The sequence below is a fragment of the Pteronotus mesoamericanus genome, unplaced genomic scaffold (assembly GCF_021234165.1).
Source record: "Pteronotus mesoamericanus isolate MK-2021 breed Mesoamerican mustached bat unplaced genomic scaffold, CSHL_Meso_final contig_25, whole genome shotgun sequence".
In the NCBI taxonomy this organism is placed as follows: Eukaryota; Metazoa; Chordata; class Mammalia; order Chiroptera; family Mormoopidae; genus Pteronotus; species Pteronotus mesoamericanus.
In genome coordinates, this window is record NW_026555105.1 from 8,710,893 (window position 1) to 8,731,080 (window position 20,188).

Consider the following 20,188-nt stretch of genomic DNA (forward strand, 5'->3'; position numbering starts at 1 on the left):
CCCTGTCTCCTGGCCCAGCATTCTCCCTCTGCAAATGCCTGCCAACGAGACGCTTTCTGTCCTCCCTTTCTGAGCGGCCAGCCTGCAGCAGGGACCCTAAACTGGAGGTGATCTTATTAGTGTGCAGACGCTCCTGGCTGGTGGAATTGTTCAGGGATGCTCCGGAGTGGCACCTGGTGCACAGACGCTGGGGGTGCTGCTAGAGATCCTCCTGCAAGGCGCAGGTCCACCTCCCCCAGCAAAGCTCCGTCCAGCCCCACATCATCACCGGTGTCGGGGGTGAGAAGCCCTGGCCTAGAGCAGCCCGGGCCCCAGACTGGGGCAGACGCTGGGGACTCGGGATGGGTCCAGGGGCCGGTGTTTATTCACTTACTCTCCTAACAATCTGTGAGCCCTGCTGTGTGCCGGATGCCGAGGGGACAGGGTCCAATGAGAGGGACACTGAGTGGACCTCGTGGGTGAGATGAAGCGTAGTCTAGTGAACAGGACTGGAAGGTCACTTCCCTCGGTGGAAAATGCGTGGAGGGAAAAAAAACGGGGGCGTGACCAGGGGGAGAGGGTGGCAGCTCTAGAGCGAGAGGTCGGTTGTCATTTAACCAAGAGCCAAGTGTGGAGAAGGAACGGGCCTGGTGACCAGCCAGAAAGCGAGAGCTCCACGCTGGGGGGAGGAGGGGGTGGGGAGGCACAATGGCACCGCGGCTCCCAGCCCCCGAGTGCAGGCCAGGCTGCCCAGGGCTTCCCGGCCTGGCGCTAAGTAGGCCCAGGTGGCCTTGGGCAAGGACCTCCTGGCCGCAGAGTCCCTAAGCACAGGCCAGCTGCTCAGTGCCAGCACAGGTGCCGTTTGAGGCCCGGCTCACGGTCTGCAATGGCTGCTCTGTGGCTTAGGATCTGGGCCCGGGGCCATCAGATTCTGGAGCCTGAGCTCCTGGCCGCTGGGCTAAGAAGCCCCCTTCCCAGGACATGGGGGAGGGAGGACACCTCAGGGACCCTGGAAGCAAAGACAGCTAGGGTGACCTGGAGAGCAAGTGGCACAGCCCCCGGCCAAGGAGCAGCTTACACAGGTGTCCGCCAGCCTCTTCTGGGAAGAGCCAGAGAGTAAATATTTGAGGCTTTGCAGGCTACGCGGTCTCTGTCCCCACGGCTTGGTTCTGTCTCTGTGGCAAGAAAACAGCCCCAGACTTGAGTGTGAGCAGCTCATGTATAGCATCAGGCAGAAAGCCAGATAGTTGGGGAGCCCTGGGTTTGCGGCTGGAGGTGGAGGGTGGGAAGATGCAAGGCCACCGGCTCCTGAGCAGGAAAGACAAAGGAGAGAACCCGGGTTGGTCTAGTTTGTGGCCTCATGGGCAGGTGACCTGTTCCCTTGGGGATCAGCTCAGTATTGTGTGCACCTGGGCCAAGCCCTGTGGCTTCACAGAGACCAAACGCAGAGGGGAAAAGGCCAAGGAGAAGGCCGCCCAGGGCCAGAAAGGCCCGAGGCTTTGCCGAAGAGGCGGTGCCTCTCCTGGACCTGGCTCCTTCAATCCAATGAGCCTGAGCAATGAAAGGTGCCAACGGCTGTTCCAAGAGAAGGGGCAGCAAGACCAGGTCCTGGAGCCCTGGGCCTGGGCCTGGGCCACACGGGAGCGGGAGTCCCTTCCTCCCTGGGTGCCACCATCTTTAGCCTCCAGCCGGTCCTCGAGCCATAGGCATCTCCTGGCGGTCATGTGGAGCCAAACAGAAACCTGGGCTGGGACTGGCTCCAGGCCCTTCTCTTTAGAAGGTGGACGTTGAGGGCAGCGGAGGGTAAAGGACTCGATGCATGCCAGAGCTGGACCTGAGTGAAGGACACAGTTTTCAAACAGAGGAGTGGCCAGGGCCGGGGGGCAGGGCGGGGAACACTGCGCCGTGTCTGCAGGGGGTGGGGCGTGTCCGTGTCTGCGGGCCGCCCCTGCGCAGGCCTGCGGGCCCAGGTGGGCAGGCACGCCTGTCTCTTCAGAAGCTGGAAACGTGCACGCCTACGTGACCGCCCGCCCCGCCTTTCTCTTAATGTTAGCAGTCTGATCTAAATTGTCTTTTAATAGATAAAAGATGCAGGAAACCTCAGCTCCAACTTTGGCCGACAGGCCCTCAGTTTTCAATGGCTGATTTTGAGTTTAGAAAAAGTGCGCGCCCAGAGCGGCATCCAGCTCACGGCTGGGGCAACAGGTCCAGAGACGCTGAGAAGCCTCCCCAAGCTTCTCCCTCTTCTATGCAGGAGGAGGAGCTGCCTGGCTTTTTATCCACACTCCCCTACCCAATTAAAATAGGGTGGGTTTTTTTGTTTTGTTGTATTGTGGTATAATGGACAGATAATATTAGATTTGTTTCAGGTACACAATATAATGATTCAGTATTTGTATATATTGCAAAGTGATCACCACGGCAAGGCTAGTTAGCATCTGTCACCATACACAAATTTGTAATAGTGTTCATTACAGCCACCATAATGTACCTCCCTGAGACTTTATCACTGGCAGTTGGTACCTTGTGACCCCCTTCACCCAGTTCCCCCATTTCCCTTTTCTCCACCCTCACCCCTGGCGGTCTTCCAGTCTGTTCCCTATATCTATAACCTCGGGGTTTTTTGGTGTTGGCTGTTGTGGTGGGGTTTTTGTTTGTTTGTTTTTAATTTCAGCTCCAAGCGAGGTCATACAGAGTGTCTTTCTCTGCCTGACCGACTGCGACTGCACGGAGTAGAGCGCCCTCCAGGTCTGTCCTGTTGTAGATGGCAGGATCTCCTTTTTATGGCTGAATGATGTCCCATTGTGTATATGTAGTACCACCTCTCCTTTATCTGTTTATCTGCCCGCGGACACGCCTAGGCAGCTTCTGTATCTTGGCCATTGTAAAGGATGCTGCAGGGAACATGGGGGCGCATATACCCTTTCAAGTTCGTGTTTTCGTTCCCTTTGGGGAAACATTGAGAAGTGGGATTGCTGGACCAGACGGGAGTTCTACTCTTAATTTTTTGAGGAACTGCCACCCCGTCTTCCATAGTGGCCGCACCCGTTCGCCTTCCCTCCAGGCCTCACCAATGCTTCTTTGTCTGTTTGATAACAGCCATTCTAACAAGCGTGAGGTGGGGTTCGGGTCTGCCTGTCCCTGACGATCGGTGATGCTGAGCACGTTCTCAAGTCCCTGTTGGCCGTCTTGAGCGTCATCTTTGGAAAAATGTCTGCTCAGGTCCTCTGCCCATTTTTTAATCGGATTGTGTTTTTGCTGTTGACTTGTATAAATCTTTACGCATTTTTTGGATAGTAACCCCTTATCAGGTCATTTTTATCATAAATGGATATTGGACTTAGTCAAATGTGTTTTCTGTATCTTTTGAGATCCTACGATTTTTATTGTTCATTTTGTTAACGTGGTGTGTGTCACGTTGGTTTGCTGGTTTTAAACTGCCCTTGCATCCCTGGACGAAATGCCACTTGGTCACGGTGCACGATTCTTTTAATGCATTGTTGAATTCAGTTTGCTAATATTTTGCTGATGATTCTAGCATTCTTTGTTCATCAGGAATATTGGCCGTAACTTTCTTTTCTTTTCCTTTCCTCTTGGCACCAGAGTAATGCTGGCCTCATAAAACACGTCTGGAAATGTTCCCTCTTCTGCTTTTTGAATGTTTGGTAGAACTCACCAGTGAAGCAGTCTGGTCCTGGACTTTGGTTTGTTGGGAGGTTTCTGATTACTGATTCAATCTCCTTAAAGCCCTTATAGCCACTTCACTCTTTTCTTTTTTTAAATGGAAGTAGAGTTCCCAGAAAATAAAATTTACCATTTTTACAACTTTATACAATTCAGCAGCAGCACTTAATACAGTCACATTGTAGTGCGACCGCCGCCTCTAGTTCTATAAACATTTCTACTGCCCCAAAAGGAAACCCCATGACCCCCTCCCCCACCTGTGGCAACCACTAATTTGCTTTCGGTTTCAGTGTCGTTACCTATTTTGGATATTTCAGACAGACTCATACCATAGGAGACCTCTGGTGTCTTTCACACAGCACAGCGTTGTTGACATCCATCCGCATTGCAGCACGTGTTGTTTCATTCCTTTACGGCCGAATATTCCATTGTGTGGATGGACCAGTTGGTTTACCCAGTTGTAGCTCGCTCTTGAGATCAAAGCTGATTCCTTCCTAGCTCTGGGACTTTGGTTCCCCCAGTTAAATCACACTGAGGTCCTTCCCGCTGGGGTCCAGGGCCTGCTCCCCGTGTGGTAGGGTGCGGGAGCCCGCGCGTCGCAGCCGCATGGAGCCCCTTGGTCGGCAGCGCTGCCCTGCTCCGGTCGAGGGTCTGCTGCCCAGGGAGCCCCGCAGGCCTTCCGCGCCCGCCTGACTGAGCCACCCCTCGGACGCCCACAGAGTACAAGGCCAGCTACGCCCGCAACCGCTCCATCCGCTCGGTGGCCATCGAGGTGGACGGCGAGGTGCACCACATAAGTCTGGATGAGGCATCCCAGCCCCGCAACCTCACCAAGCGGTACTGGCCAGGGGCCCCTCGGGACCAAGAAGACAAGGATGGTGGGGACTTCAGTGGCACTGGAGGCCTTCCAGACTCTTCAGCCCCCAACCCCATTAAAGTCACACATCGGTGAGAGTCCAGGGAGAGGGTGGGGGTAAAGGTGGGGGAGGGGCTCCCACAGCCCCTCAGGGCCACACACAACCCCTTCTCTCGAGCAGGTGCTACATCCTCGAGAACGACACGGTCCAGTGTGACCTGGACCTGTACAAGTCCCTGCAGGCCTGGAAGGACCACAAGCTGCACATCGACCATGAGGTGACGGGAGCCTGGGCAGGGAGCAGTTTCTCGCCACCACGCACTTGGCTGGGCCACCGCCGCACTGGGAGTGAAGTGAGGCCAGGCGCAGGGGAGCGAGGTGTCCACACCCAGGACCGGCGTGCCTGTCCTGGCGTTTGTAGTTCCCCACAGCCAGGCGCGGAAGCCAGTGTGGTCGTGTCACACCCGACTTAAGTCCGCAGTGGGTGCAGCTGGTTCCCGGCAGGACAGGACAGCAGGAAAGTGACTCGCAGTTCTTTTGCTGGAGTCTGGTTACTTCGGGTGGAGCCAAGGAACCCCCTCAGCTCCCACAGACGTGGGCAGTGGAGGGCACCGCCAGACCGCGCCCTCTGCCCCAGCCCAGGGCTTCACGGCCTCCTCCCCTCTTGCCCCTCAGATTGAAACCCTGCAGAATAAAATTAAGAACCTGAGGGAAGTCCGAGGTCACCTGAAGAAAAAGCGGCCAGAAGAATGTGATTGTCACAAAATCAGGTGAGGCGGCAAAGGGATCCCAGGAAGGCCCCTAGCAGTCCTGCGGGGCTTCTCCTGGGGACATAGCAGTCCCTCTGTGATCCCTTTCCATTATTTTTATATCTCTGTCCGCTCCCTTGGGGTTAAAAAAAAAAATCCGTCATTCCCGTCCCCACTGTCAGCCCCTGGGCACATGCCACCACCCCCAGGCGGCCGGCCGGATGCCGGGTTCACGCACTGTTGCCGGAGGCAGGCCGGTGACATGGGGGGCGGCTCCCAGGAGGCCCCTGCTGGCCGCCCCCTCAGGAGCAGCCCCTGTGGCCGAGGCCAGGCTACCGGCTCGGGGAAGCCCTGGCCCTGGGGCCCGAGTTTGAGAGCAGCATCGTCTGACAGAGCTGCCGTGAAAGGGCTGTATCTGCTGTCCAACAGGGTGGCCACCAACCCCATGTGGCTCTTAAGCAGTTAAAAGGTGGCAGGGAAACCGACGAACTGAATTTATAGTTTTATTTACATTGAAGTAACTACACGTGGTGACCGTACCAAAGCCCAACTGTAACATCTCTGCTACCTTCCCAGAAAGGGCTTGCAAGCATCGGTCCCCCCAGGGCTGCCACTGACCAAGCATGAGGTGGAGGGGGTCTGGGGACAACCATCTGGTGATGCAGAGGCTGAAGCCACACAAAGCCAGGCCCAGCTTCCAGCCCGTTAGCTCCCACCTACCCCAACCTTCTCAGTCTGGCCCAGCCTTCAGGGAGGGGCCCCCAGCTCCCGCTTGCAGGAGGGAAGTAGGCAGGCAGGGAGCTGCCACCCTAAGGTAATACTGTCCCTGGAATTGCTTCAGAAAGAGGGAATGGAGTCCCAGGGAACTGCACTCTGTACCCACCCAGGAGAGCTCCCCTACAAGCAGCTTCTGAAAGCTGGGGTTTTGGGTCTGTTACAGTTACTACACCCAGCACAAAGGCCGACTCAAGCACAAAGGCTCCAGTCTGCATCCTTTCAGGTAAGGATGGCCTAAGGTCCAGGGGAGAGATGTAAAGGCTGCCCTTCCTTATGTAAAACAAACCAGGAAAAGAAGTCCTGGCCTTTCCCTGGGAAGTCTGAGGCAGTCCTAGCAGAGGTCTGACTCCCTTGATCACCACTGAGCGGGTCTCCAGGCGCCCCCCTGTGACTGCAGGGGGTTACTGCAACCTCACCCCGCAGGGCAGAACACACGGCCCAAGAAACCGGGTGTGAGCTGAATGAAGTCCCAGCAGCCTCTAATTCTCTCCACGGCGGTGCTGCCTTGGACCTGCAGTGGGACTTTGGCAAAGGTTCTTCCCTTGGGGATCCCTCTAGTGCTGCGCCCACAGCCATCTGGCAGGAAAAGCAGAGGTTCAAGGTCACTGATCACTAGTGGACTCCATGGTGGGGAGCCGAGAGATGTGTGAGAGGTGTGGCCCTATGTGCCATAGGAAGGGGCTGCAGGAGAAGGACAAGGTGTGGCTGCTGCGGGAGCAGAAGCGCAAGAAGAAACTTCGCAAGCTGCTGAAACGACTGCAGAACAACGACACGTGCAGCATGCCGGGCCTCACGTGCTTTACCCACGATAACCAGCACTGGCAGACGGCGCCTCTCTGGACACGTGAGCGAGCCCGGGGCAGGCATGGGGCAGGCTGCGGGGGGAGGGGGGCTTCTCCAAGGCCTCTCCTTGCCCTCAGCCTGTGAGTGCTTCCTTGCCAAACCCTGCAGGTCTTTCAGGAACAGGTTCCCTGACAACAAGAGGGGTCAGCAAGTGCTCCCAACTGGAACTAGAACTGGGGGATTGTCCCGGACAGGAGTTCCTGTTGGCAGAGCGGGTGTCTGTCTTCCTGCAGGCACACTCAGGGTGTGCTCTCTGTTCCCTTGGCAGTGGGACCCTTCTGTGCCTGCACCAGCGCCAACAACAACACATACTGGTGCATGAGGACAATCAACGAGACCCACAACTTCCTCTTCTGCGAATTTGCAACCGGCTTCCTCGAGTACTTCGATCTCAACACAGACCCCTACCAGGTACAGACCACCCACCCTGGAGAAGGGGGGCATAGGGTAGGGTACACAGGTACTGCCACTTAGGGCCTTCCACCTCCCCCAGCCACCCCCAAGAACACGATACATTTTCCAAGTCCCAGCAAGTCCCTAAGTCAGAAGTGAGTCCTGAAGCCTCTGACGGCTCTGGGACTCCACGTGCAGTCAGCGCTTGGCTGCCAGCGCCTCCCTGCACCTGCCACCGAGGCTTTGAACAGCCTCTTCCCCAGCAGGGGTCAGTCTCAGCAGGCTGTGTGGGCCCTCGTGAGGACCCTAGGCTGCAGAGGCCCTTGGGGCCAAGCCACAGATCCCTGTGCCCTCGGGTGCCTACAGCAGCGAACGCTCAGGCGGCACTGACTATGTGCCAAGTGCTCTCCTAAGTGCTTCCATATATTAAGGCATCGGCACACATGCGTGATGAGTAAAGGGGCCCAGAACACAGAGACAGACAGGAGCCACAGAGTCTGTGGGGAGTGGAGTGTGTCCCACCTACAGCAGATGGCCACTACTGAGCTTCAGCGTCTCAGTACTGTGGCCTTGGCATTGACTGGCTCAGTCTCCCAGTGTTTCAGGAAAAGGCTGACAATTTCCACATGAAATCTGATTATTAAGTGCCAGGAACTCTATGGCCTGCCAGTCTTTCTCCTTAGGTAGGTCATTCCTGTATTACCAAGGGGCGTGGCATGGCACGTGGGTTACTCAGTCACTGGTAGCTCCCGGGCTAGGCAGGGTGCCAGGTCACACTATCCATCATGTCACCAAATGGCTGCTTTCCAATCAAGGGGAATGGACGGACTGTGATTGAAGGCTGCTTAAAATCACAGGACTTGGAAGGGCTTCTTTCCAAGCGTGGTCAGTCTCCTGACCAGTGGCCTCCAGCATTCAATGTTAAGTACAGAAATGGGTTTTTTTTTTCTTACCCTCAGAGTGTCTAGTGGGGCTGGAGGCAAAAAGTGGCTTTGACTCTTCCAAGCTCTTAGCTCTGGCAGAAGTTACCAGCCCATAGCACCTGCTACTCCCTACCTGCCGGCAGTCAGTCCCCTGGTTGGTAGCAGAGGATGGTGGATCCCTACACTCAGTCTTACTGATAACCCACCTTTTTTCCAACCAGTTGATGAATGCAGTGAATACACTGGACAGGGATGTCCTCAACCAGCTACATGTACAGCTGATGGAGCTGAGGAGTTGCAAGGGTTACAAGCAGTGTAACCCCCGGACACGAAACATGGACCTGGGTGAGTAGGTGCCCCAACATGGGGCCTACACTCAGCAAGGAATTTTGGAGGTCATGTCTAGTCCGAAAAGTGAGCACAGAATCACCTGGAGCTGATGCATTCTCACCAGTGGCTAAAATATCACCTTCCTAACCTCCACCAAGCGCTGCTTTTATGATCCTCAGTGTCATCACCTATGGCTCCGTGCGCGCCAGCTGCTGTGCTGGGAGCCGTGGAGGCGTGACTGATAACCTCAGGGGCGGCCCTCTGCGGTGTACCTGCTTGTCTTTGGTGGCCAGGTCGGCTGACTCCACGGTCCACGCTGTTGATCACACTCCCCTATCTTCCAGAAACTTGCCAAGAGCTCCCCACCACCCCGCCTTTCTCCTCTGTAGCATAGGTGTTAGCACCCCTATCTGCCTGCCCCACCAAGACCAGCATCAGTGTTGAATGAATGCATCAGGGTCCTCAAACTGGTACGGTGTCACTCAAGCACGGGCGATCTGTAGGGCTGCCTTAAGGAAAGCTCGCCTCCTAGTTCAGTCCACTCTTACCAGCCTGGGGAACACTATCAACATCATGGGTGACAAAATGCCTAAGGTGTTTAAAAAAAAAAAAAGGGCAGTTACAAAGTTTGCCATTACGTGTGCCATATATATCCTAAATTATCTGTTTCCATTGTGTTCATCTCTCTCATTCAGGACTTAAAGATGGAGGAAGCTATGAGCAATACAGGTATTTGGTTTTGTTTTTAAAGCCCCCAAACGGTCCCTTCTCTAGGCCCAACCTTTAGTCTCACCTCTGTAAGACGGCACGTGTTAGGGTGAGATCTGCCCTTTCTCTGGTCTGCCAAGGGCCTGGATCACCCACCAGTGAAAGGGGTCACCTAAGAGACCTTCTTTGTAGTGTTCTTTGGGGGTAACTTTTTCTTTCTTGGTGATGGTTAACACTCATTCTCCTTTTGACACTTGAAAACTTAGGCAGTTTCAGCGTCGAAAGTGGCCAGAAATGAAGAGACCTTCTTCCAAATCACTGTGAGTTGAGGAATCAGTTTACAAATAGAGACCTGGTTCTGGCTTGCTTTGCTTTGCCAAGGCTATTCTGTGTGCATGCCAATTCCTATGTTTAAGTCTCATGTGGTCCCATAACGCGAGGGGAAGCCGTAATGTCCGTCTTTCTGTAAATAACAACTTGGTACATTTCATGTTTTAGATTAACACTTTGTCTGTATACACTGTTGTTCTCTACACAGTACTCTGGTGATGTCAGGGTACATTCCTTGGAGGCTGAGAAGCACTTAAATGTTGTCACTGCCACACAACTCAAAGGCTGTGGCTGCAGAAGTGTTACCTGGTCCATGACAGCAGCAGAGTGGCCTCATGAAATGGTTTCCAGATCATCCATGCTGCAAACTCCGGTGCCAATAGAGGCTGGCAGGGGGTTGAGAGACTGTGGCAATGCAGAAAGGCCACCCCTAAAGAGAATGGCATGAATGCAGTGCAATTTGAATCCTCTAATCCATCAGGAAAATCCCAAAACTCAAATATGTGTCAGAAATTTTTTAACACTGGCAACTAATTTGACATTGTTACCATGCAGACAGATAAAACCCCTTGGTGAGCTCCCATTCGCAACTTCTGGCCTATTCATTTCTTCATGTGCAGCTTTAACAGGACCTTAGTAATGGGCCAACTAAGCTTGGTTTTGGTGCTTCCAGGATTAAGGCACATAATTTTACATCTCACATCCTCCTTGGCTACTATTCTACCCCTATCTTTAAATGTCACCTTTGCCAACAACTGACAGTCTAGATGACGAGGTGGTAGCCAAGCCCATTCTGAGGGACCTACAAATACTCCCCCAATACTCCCCCTCAGCAGCCACGTCCTTGCAGCAAAGCCTACTCAGCTATAGGACTGACTGAGCAACCCGTACGAAGCATGACAATCACACTGAGATGAGTTTGCTTTATTCCACAGGGGACAGCTGTGGGAAGGCTGGGAAGGTTAAGCAGCACAAGACGGCCCTCCCACAACAGAGGCATCCGCTGACGGTACGGACAGTGCAGACCCCTGTATGACTTCAGGCAGACCTGTGCTGTTAGCCAGGAGACCTGCGAGACAGCCCCTGCTTTCAGTTGACATGGTAAATTCTGGAAGAGAACCACCAGGAGTAGTGAGCCGTACTTCAGGAAGTCCACTTTTGCCCCTGCTTTTGCTGTGGATTATACCTCACCAGCTGCACAGAACACATTTCATATCAAAAAGTCATCACTGACCCTCTCCGAGAGGCTCACAAGAGGAAAAGAACAGAGTTTTGGTTTTTGTTTTTTTGTTCTGCCTTTTTTTTTTTTTTTTCTTTTTGGAAATTTCCCCAAAGGGTGGAAAGTCACTGGAATTTTTCTTTAAATCATAGGGGAAGAACAACCCTGTTTTAAATCCTCTTACCTTCCAGTTTGTCACAAAGAAAGAACCTAAGCAGCAGGGCAGCGGCACCTTTGCAGATGCTGGAAATGGCGCAGTCTGACGGGGAGTCAATAGCACAAAAGAAGTGACACTTACCTAGCACTGTCACCCTGGCTGCCTCTGAAGAAACTGGCTTCACTGTATATATGCGACTACTTACCTGTAACCAGCGTGGAAACTTTAGGGGAATCTGACTAAAAACCCCATTTTCAAGAGTGGTGGTGTCAATAAATGCTCTGTGGCCGATGTAAGAGAAAAGCCCTTGCAGTTGTGGCCATTTCTGCTCCTGACCAGATACCATTTCTCCCACTAGTCTTTCGTTCTTTCTCCCAGAACTAATGTTTTTTCAAGTACTGAAAAGAAATGAAGTTCATGTACGTCCCAGGTTTTAATGAAATTGTATTTGTAAAGAAATTTTGTAGTCTGAATATTGTCAAACACTGTTCAAAACTGCAGCCAATGACCAGCAGTTGGTATGAGGTAACCCTTGACATTTTGTGAAAGGCTGTCCTTGGGAGGTTTTTTGGAGTTGTTGTTTTTTTTTTTTTTTTTATCAAGACGCTACAAGTCAACACCTTTTTCAAAGGTGACACCTTGGAATGACTTGGGAGAAAAAAATACCCCTACCTATGTGAGAATAATTATAAATTAATGACTAAAATTTACCATATTTCAGGGACCTCACAGGTAAGTCTCACATCACATTACACCAGCTTCAGGATCTTACTTTTGAAGTATATGAAATGCAAAGCAATTCCCTAAGCCTCCTTTGTGTCCCAGGTAGTCTAACCTGGCAAAGGTAGCTGTCAGAAGGCTAGAATAGGAGAGAGGAGGAACCTCAGCCATCAACTAGTCCAACGCATTTCTCATGTAATGACCCCTAAAGCACTCACCTTTATAATACATTGCGCACCGCATAGAAATCTCTAAGACACACGCCACGGTCGAATGACCAAAATACAATGTAACTGCAATGCTTTATGGGTTCGTACAAGTATATAGTTTTTTGTAGACTGACCTGCACAGTTTCCACCAATGAGATCGCTTCATTCGATGTGGACAAGACAGTGTGTTGATATCTAAAGTCTGTAACAGATGGCGCGCGAAACACAAGAAAACCCGTGAGCGGTACGCAATGTGTTAAGAACACTTCCATGCTTTTCAGGATCTCTTTCTGGAGCCTGTTTTCAGAGTACGATCTCCAGCTGCGCTGTTTCTGTTGCTGCAGACAGTGAAGAGCACTTGGGGAGGGGCATTTCTCTTGCCCTCACAGACACTGCTGCTGCTGCTATTTGAAATAAGAGTCCTTAACCTTTCTTTTTTCACCCTTATTCCAATAGGGAATTTTTTTTTTTAATAAATAAAGCAAGCTCTTAGGCTTCAATTTTAAATAGAAACCTTTATTTACAATGACACCCAAAATGATCAACAAAACAGTCATAGCTTACCACACAACCATCTCATAAGTTATCCCATGTGGTTTGGATTCCTTGCAGTGTAAAGAATGATCTAGTTTTTTTTAAATGCAACATTTAATGTAAACTTGATTGAAATTGAATTCATTCTCAATAGTTTAAGTCAATTCCTGAGAATTTAAATATTGCTCTCAGAATGACATTTCCATCTTCAAAATTCCATACATTGAAGAGAGAGAAAGAAGGAAAGAAAAAAAGAACACCCTGCTCATTAGTAAATGGTTTGCTTTGGGCTGAACAGCAGCGCCCGCTCCCCACAGCAGGGGGATCTCCTCTACCCTAGAGGCTTCACTCCTATGGATTTCCCACCTGTGAACAAAACTCACGGCTTCTGCAAAGAAAAAGGGACCTGGACAGGCATACAGGTAACTGGCAATGCATTATGTTACTTTCCAGCTGCGTCTATCTCTGGATCAAAGAACTTCCAGGACAGCAAGCCAATTATGTTCTACAGTACCTCACCCCGACACTCCCAACTCACCTTAGACAGTAAATACGATTAAGCAGTCCTGTTGATTGATATTTACACCTTTCCATCAAGATGCACAATTTAGAAAAGTGGCATCATAATATGAACATTAACAATTTCTATTTGTTTTTTTAAAGGAAGAAACCTATCTCCTTTATATCATTTTGATCTTTTAAAAAATATATATATATTTATCTTTGGATTCAGCAAAAAAGTAGGTATACTGGAAATATCTCATTCTAAAAGCAGATGAAAAGATTACTTACACTGTTCACCCAACAGATACCAAGGTTTAAAAAAGTGGGGGGAGGGGGGAGGAGAGGTAGGCAGCAGTACAAAGAATTATCCAAAAAAGATAAAAGGGTAGTAAAGGTTAAAAACAACAAATTATGTCAAAGACTACACCTATTAAAAGAAAGATCAAAATTTTCGGTTTGTACCAATAAAGTGAACATGTAGAAAATATAAAAACTTATAATAAACTTTTTTTCCCATATAAAAAGGGGTGCTGCCTTCCAGTTAACCTGGAACCAGGAGTAAGGAAAAGAATCATAAAACGTTAATTAATTTTTAAAAGTCAGGAAAGGTAAGAGCACCATTCTGTTTCTCCCCACGCACACATGACTAAGACAAGAAAGGTTCAGACACACCCAACACAACTGTGTCTGAAAAGACAGAGATTCTTACTCAGCTGTGTTTCTGTCTCTGGACAGAATATGTTATCTGAAAAGTAAAGGCCATGTTATGGAAGCTGATGGATTTACAATCTTAGATTTATTTCTAATGGGGCAGGAGGGGGTGGGGTGTCAGTCTCAAATCCACTCTACTGGTGGTTCTGGAAATACAGGCTTCACTTATTCATAAGCAGGTCAGAGAAATTAAATGATCTTACCTTCAGAGGCACCTAGAAAGATTAGCTAAATGTGGGTGAAATAAAAATTAACTGGCTCTCACTTATTGCTGGGAGATGACACCAAAGCTAGCAAAGACATTTGAAATTCACAGATACTCCAAAAACCCAATTTCATTCAACCGAACCTAATAAAGCAAACCAGACACGGAATTACAAACGATCTTTTTATCCTATCCCCAGCTGACCAGAACAAGTGTAAGGGCGTAGCCACAGCAGAGAGGGGTGAGGGTAGAAGAGGGAGGGAGGGCAAGGGTGCTCAGACTGCAGCTCTGAACCACGCAAAATTGATTTCTTGGGACTGAGTCCTTAAGAAATAACCAGGACACTATTCTTGTTCTCGGGGATGGTGAAAACATGTTAGTGAATGCAAGACAGCTGAGCAGACCCCAGAAACCATACATTAAGGATTTTACTCCTGAGAGCTCAATGTGGAATTCAGGTCCCAGTAACCAAAACCTTAGATCAATCCTCAAAGAGATGAAAAGATGCCATATTCAATTTTTTTTTTAATGCATTACTGTTGTTTAATTTATGGACTGCTTAAAATCTAAGATTCTTTTTTAAATCAAATTGCTTGATCTTTTTAAATTCTGACTTTTTTTTTAAGTTTATTTCCCCATGTCTATTCTTTCCCCCAAAATTAACAAAGTGCTTAGTTCTGGCAGAAGAATTTTTTAAAAAATTTAAATGTCTACATCTAAACAAATGATCTCTGTAAAAAGCTTTTTAGGTTAAGAGACTGAAAAGAGCGAGGCATCTAAGGCTAGAGGGAAGGACGGGCTTTGGACTGCTGTCCCCTCCCCCTGCCACGAAATCCAGGGGATGTCTCTTCTGTTTGTAACCTCACCACACTGAGCTTACTCAAATCAACCATGTTAAATATTTAGCTTCACAAACTCTGTAAAAATGAGTTGTTGTGACCTACCAAAAAAAAGGTATATACATATTTTACATAATATAATATCTTAAAGGTCGTATTTACAGAAAGAAAATCTATTCACAGAAACACTGCAAAATTCTGATTCAGAACGCAGTACCTGGCCTTGGGTTTTCTGCAGTTTATTCTCAAAAAGCATTATTGCTCTACCATATAGGCAAAGGGTGACACCAGGACTTTCAACAACAAGAAAATCACAGTTCTTATCCAACAGATTAGACAAAAACCAGGAATGTGGTTCATCATTCCTCAAGACCTCAAGAATATTGCATTTATCCACTACTTTTTAAATAAAGTGCACTCGGCGGCACGTTAGCATATGAAAAATTGCTACTGCTGCAATTAAATACTGTCATCTCACTTTCCCTTCTACAAAGCCATGTGACATCAAGGAGAATTCCTGGAGATGAAGTAGGACAAAACATCAGGGGCAAATGAAAAGCCTAGCTAAAGCCTAGGTCAACCAAGAATAGGGTTGGAGCAACTCAACACTACCATGAAAGGATGAAAACTCAGAAATGCCAAGCCTAGGGAAGAGAACTACCTGGCAGTGACAAACACAAATGAAGGCTGGAGTATGCTCTTCCTCCGTTATTGCAACTAGAGAAACCAGAGGTTCTAATCTCCTGATTTCTCCAATGTTCTCTGTTCAATGTCCCACCTACATTTATTTGAAAGACTGGACAGCCAGGCAGACAGAAGGGACACAGGGGAGTCTTGTGATCACTAACACTATCACCTCTGGAATCATATCCCTAAAAGGTAGAATGCCAAAACTATCTGTTTTGAACACTATGATACATAGGAGGAGGAGAGAAGGAAAAGGTAGGTATCGAGCTTCAGCTTTTCAAATCCAGTCCTATTCAAATGACATCACTTGGAATACCCTTGATGGAGATCAAAGCTGATCCTTTCTTCAAAGATGGGCCTAGAACAATGATCCTTTACTCCCAATAATCCCAGTGCAATGTCATTTGTACAGTTAACTTCTTTGGAGGTCCTGGTGTAGAGATGTCAGCAGTATTTCTGTTAGGAATGAGGAAAAACATGAGTGAAACACTCTGCACAAGAAAAAAGAATCCATTTATCTATACTGATGGCTTGCAACATGGCTCTGGCTGATTGATTCAGATTCCTTAGATCTCAAATTACCAAAAGTATCTAATGGTCTAATGCCTTCAAACCAAAAATTTTTTCAGTGACTATATTTTTAAGTTTTACATCCAAGTTACAAATCTACCTAGGATTTTAGGTTACAATGGAGGCTTTGATTCCTTCCAGAGAAGAACAACTTTCTGAGAAAGTGAGGAACAGATCCCCATACCTGATCAGGGCCCATGGGCATGCCAGACATGGGCATGGAGTTCATGTTCATCTGGCCCATGGGGCCACTGCTGCCATTCATGTGCACCATACTGTACGCTGCAGGATTCCCCTGGTGGGCAAACTGCTGCTGGGGAAAGGAGCTGCAAAGGAAATGTGAAATTACTCCCTGGGTCATTTTAGTAACACAGGACATGCACACAGAGACTATCACAGTTTGGCCAACGGTCGCTATACTTAAGCAGAGGACAACATGAAAGAAGGAACTCCCTGACAGCCTGCCCTCTGTTTTTCACAGCTGTCTGTATTCAGTGCTCTCAAGGATACGTGCACGGTAGGACGAATTCACAAAATAGATGAGGCAAGTAACATTTTCTAATATGAACCCAGGCCTTTTGATCTCTCTATCCAAACAGGCTTAACTCAAAAATGCAGAGATTTCCTAAGCTTTTGGCATAGAATATGAATGACTTAAATGTCCCTGTTCTTCACCTGCTCCTAGCCAGGTTTCCTGATGGCCAACCCTTCATTTCTGAGGACTGATACACAGGTGCAGTCTGAGGGTGCTGCATCATTGGATTCTGGGCGGGTCCCATTCTTGATGACATCATTGCATTGGGAGGACTGGATACTCGACCAAAGGCTGGATCTGGTTGTTGTCCCATCCCTTTCAAAAAGAAAGAAAGAGAAGAAAAAATAAATTACAATGCTTAAATGCTACCTCCTTAGAGTATCAGCTTTCTAAAGTAATTTTAGGTTCTTTTTTAAAGGCAGGGGTAGGTGAGAAGTCTAAGACACAAAGTGCAGGATGCTGCCTGCCAGTTATTCTCACCTCTCACCAAGATGCTGACTAGAGGAGAGACTTACTACAGAAACCACACTGAGTAGATCACTTGAAGGGCAGTCACTTCAATGAGCTTTCTGTATAAAAGGGACTCCATGTTACCCAACTCACATCACTCTGTCCCTCTTTAGAAGGCGGAAGAGCTGTTGTCCTGGCTGGCAGGAGTGCATTCTAAAATGTAATCTCCCAGGGAGATAGCACTACCCCCAAGAGGAATATGCATCAATGTAATTAATGTCTCAGTCACCAAGAACTCAAAAGCCCACACAAACACCACTCTCACTGAGTTGGCCAAGCATTCAGAGACTCTGGAGACATGCTGCAGGGGAAACACCTGATACTCTTTTCTTCCAAATTAAGATGTGGAGAGATGGGGGGAAAAAAAAACAAACCTGGGAAAAAATACTCGATGATAGACCATCTACCTCAGTTACAATTACCTGCGCAATGAAGCAGAAATTTTTGTTTTTACTTCATTTTTCTTTTGAAATAATAAGAGGGAGTGAATAGTATTTTCATTTGTTTTCAGTATGTGACAGAGCTAGTGAATTCTGTCTTTAGTGATATTATACTCTGAGGCAGACATCTCCATCGGCACACCTACCATAGTTTGGTGGATACGGAAACTGCTGGGGTGGAGCCTGTGGCATGGCAGGCCCTGCCAAAACCCCATCCATGCTGGGGGTCGCAGTCACGTTGGGAGGTGGGCTGAAGGCCTGGGTTTGCTGCTGCTGCTGCTGCTGTTGCTGCATCATCATCGCTGCCACCCTCTGCTGTCGGAAGTGATGACTTAGCAGTTCCCTGCTGCGCTGGGCCACCATCTGGGCGTTAAGAAAACCCTGCTAATATCCAAGAAAGAATGCGATTACACACATATAGCAAGAACCAACTATTTTCATGCATACAGAACCCCCATAATATATGAGGCAGCAGAGAGAAAAAACACCCATTGCCTTTCTCTGTAATTACCAAAAAAAAAAGGAAAAAAAGTACAATTCTCAGATGGTAAAGGCTTTCTGGCTATAAAAGGGGGTAGGGGATGAAGATGTGCAGAACAGGAACCTAGAAATTATTTGGAGTCAAGAGACAAAACCAGACAATTGTCAAGCTTTCAATAGTTTGAAAACATTCCTCAAAGTGAGAGAATATTTAGAAGTATATTTTGAGGACAAACTTTTCAGAAACTATGAAATAACACTACAAGATGAAAAAGGGCAGGATTGAGTGTATTGGGGGAGAGGGAGATTTGAAACAAGAGCGGAGCAGTAATCCACCCCAGAAGGACTTACATTTTCTTTAAAACTTCTGAAAGAAGAGGCAGAGGGTAAGGAGAAGCTGTTATAGAGGTTCAGGAGGAGACATGATCAAAGTGCTGAATAAGGAAGCTGGTTTGTGCTCCACCACCTGGGAGAGATGATCTCCAAAGGCAGCTTTATTATCTTTTTGGAGGGCACCCTAGCTTTAGCTTATACAGGATGTCTGATTACCAAGAAAATATAGATATCAGTACCTTCAAGTGGACCTTAGACAGTGAAAACTGGCATTTTTCACAGCTGTTTTTAAATAACAATAAGTATAAACCACATTTCGGACCACAGTAAAGGATTTCATATTATGATCTTCCTCATGCACATTAAGAAAATACCTTAATACCGTCTTTGCATTGGACTGGAGGGAGAGAGAACTTTAATATCATCCCTCCCACTATGGGAAAAAGGTCATTTCAGAGGTTATTACTTAGAGTAAGATTATGTTTAATTTATTTTCTTCTTTATAGTTCTTACAATTTCAGATGTTACCCAGTGAGCATATGGTTTCCGAACAGAAAGTTTATAGATTATCTTAAGTTCCTAAAAAGTGATAGTTGTTTTCACAACATGGCAACTGATCACAAGTGGGAATTAATTTATAAAACACGAATCGGTAGTGTTAATAAAAAGAACATCTCTTCTGATTATTCCCAGTCACCAGCAAGAGAGAAGAATGAGGAAAAAAAAAAGCGGGGGGAGGGACCATGGGATGGTTTCTTACACAAGAAACTTGGAATTAATTTATTTAACAATCATTTCTTAAGAGCCAACCACAGGCCACACCAGACTGTGCTGGGCACAGGACAGTGAAACTGAACATGCAGAAACTTGTCATTCTTACCTGGGAGCTCACCTGGGGCTGCATCATGGGCCTCATCATTGCAGCTGCACCAGCAGTGGGGTTTTCCATTTTCATTTCAAGTGCTTGTCGGCTTTGATTCAAAAACTGGAGGGAAACAGGTTAGTTAGGATGCAAATGGAACACGTTACTGAGCCCAAAATCACCTTCCAAATCCTCAGCCCACCCTGTGAGGTCACAACGCTATTTCCAAACCCATTAACCTGGTTAAGTCACATCTAAGCTGAACCAGTACATTATACATACTTCAAAAAGGTTCATGCTGAAAAGTTCTTGGCTAGCAAGCATATGAAGCTTTATTGTTTGGCATCAGAAGAAAAAATAAAAGTGCAATTTTGCAGCTTAAAGAATATCTACAACAGGAACTCAAAGATTTATAAAGTCAGATGTTCTCTGGGATCATTTAGGCCATTAGGGAAATAGTTCTACCTTGGTCAGATTAACAATGAATAAACTACCTTTTCTCTTACTTTTTCCCAGATAAATTTTATTGGGAAGAAATGGTAAAATGTAAAATGGTACCATGAGCATATTAACACAGATTTTCCTGGGTCATAAACTGACTTTTAGGTCTATTCATATACTAGAAGCATCTTGGATCACTGGATTCGAAACTAACTCGCTCACTCACCTACTTCTATGGTTCAGTCTGCCTGCCACATCTGATAATTCAGCACACCCAAGATGCAAACAATATAAATAATTAAGTTAAAAGTCTTCTTGGGGATTAAGGAAACAAAGAGAAAAACATGTCTTATTTTGGCATATTAAAAGAGCTCAAGTTTTATAAAACATTTAGAAAGCAGAAATTTCATACAAAGAATGCTGAAATCAATACGGTTTAAATATTTGGTTATTACTATTAAGGACTTTAAAAAAAAAAAAAGTTATCTATCTCGAGGACTACAAATCACCGAGATATACTCTTCTCATACAAGGGCAATCCTCTCTGACAATGACTTTTTAACCTGTACAATGGAATATTCTTATAAAAAGGCATCAAATTCTAGTACACCACGTCCCCACAAGAAACTATCTGTACAATAAAATATTACACGGAAGTGA

General features: G+C 47.6%; 2 protein-coding genes across 7 annotated transcripts in view; one reads left to right on the forward strand and one right to left on the reverse strand.

Annotated features, from left to right (window-relative positions):
• SULF2 (sulfatase 2) overlaps window positions 1-10,828 on the forward strand; it is a 99,030-nt gene extending 88,202 nt beyond the window's left edge. The window contains exons 12-21 of the mRNA XM_054573630.1: window positions 4,383-4,611; window positions 4,701-4,797; window positions 5,195-5,289; window positions 6,209-6,268; window positions 6,720-6,889; window positions 7,157-7,299; window positions 8,426-8,549; window positions 9,230-9,263; window positions 9,509-9,562; window positions 10,508-10,828. Of these exons, the coding sequence (XP_054429605.1) occupies window positions 4,383-4,611; window positions 4,701-4,797; window positions 5,195-5,289; window positions 6,209-6,268; window positions 6,720-6,889; window positions 7,157-7,299; window positions 8,426-8,549; window positions 9,230-9,263; window positions 9,509-9,562; window positions 10,508-10,538 (1,037 nt within the window). The 3' untranslated portion in view covers window positions 10,539-10,828. The remainder of the gene's footprint in view (window positions 1-4,382; window positions 4,612-4,700; window positions 4,798-5,194; window positions 5,290-6,208; window positions 6,269-6,719; window positions 6,890-7,156; window positions 7,300-8,425; window positions 8,550-9,229; window positions 9,264-9,508; window positions 9,563-10,507) is intronic.
• Window positions 10,829-12,416: 1,588 nt separating this feature from the next.
• The window catches only part of NCOA3 (nuclear receptor coactivator 3), a 109,366-nt gene continuing 101,594 nt past the window's right edge, over window positions 12,417-20,188 (reverse strand). For 4 of the 6 annotated variants that reach the window (XM_054573632.1, XM_054573637.1, XM_054573631.1 and 1 more), the window contains 5 exons: window positions 19,106-19,210; window positions 17,559-17,796; window positions 16,603-16,777; window positions 16,112-16,253; window positions 12,417-15,813 (listed from right to left, as the gene is read on the reverse strand). In XM_054573632.1, coding sequence (XP_054429607.1) covers window positions 15,802-15,813; window positions 16,112-16,253; window positions 16,603-16,777; window positions 17,559-17,796; window positions 19,106-19,210 — 672 coding nt within the window. In that variant the 3' untranslated portion in view covers window positions 12,417-15,801. The remainder of the gene's footprint in view (window positions 15,814-16,111; window positions 16,254-16,602; window positions 16,778-17,558; window positions 17,797-19,105; window positions 19,211-20,188) is intronic. The other 2 variants (XM_054573635.1, XM_054573634.1) reach the window with 2 other exon arrangements.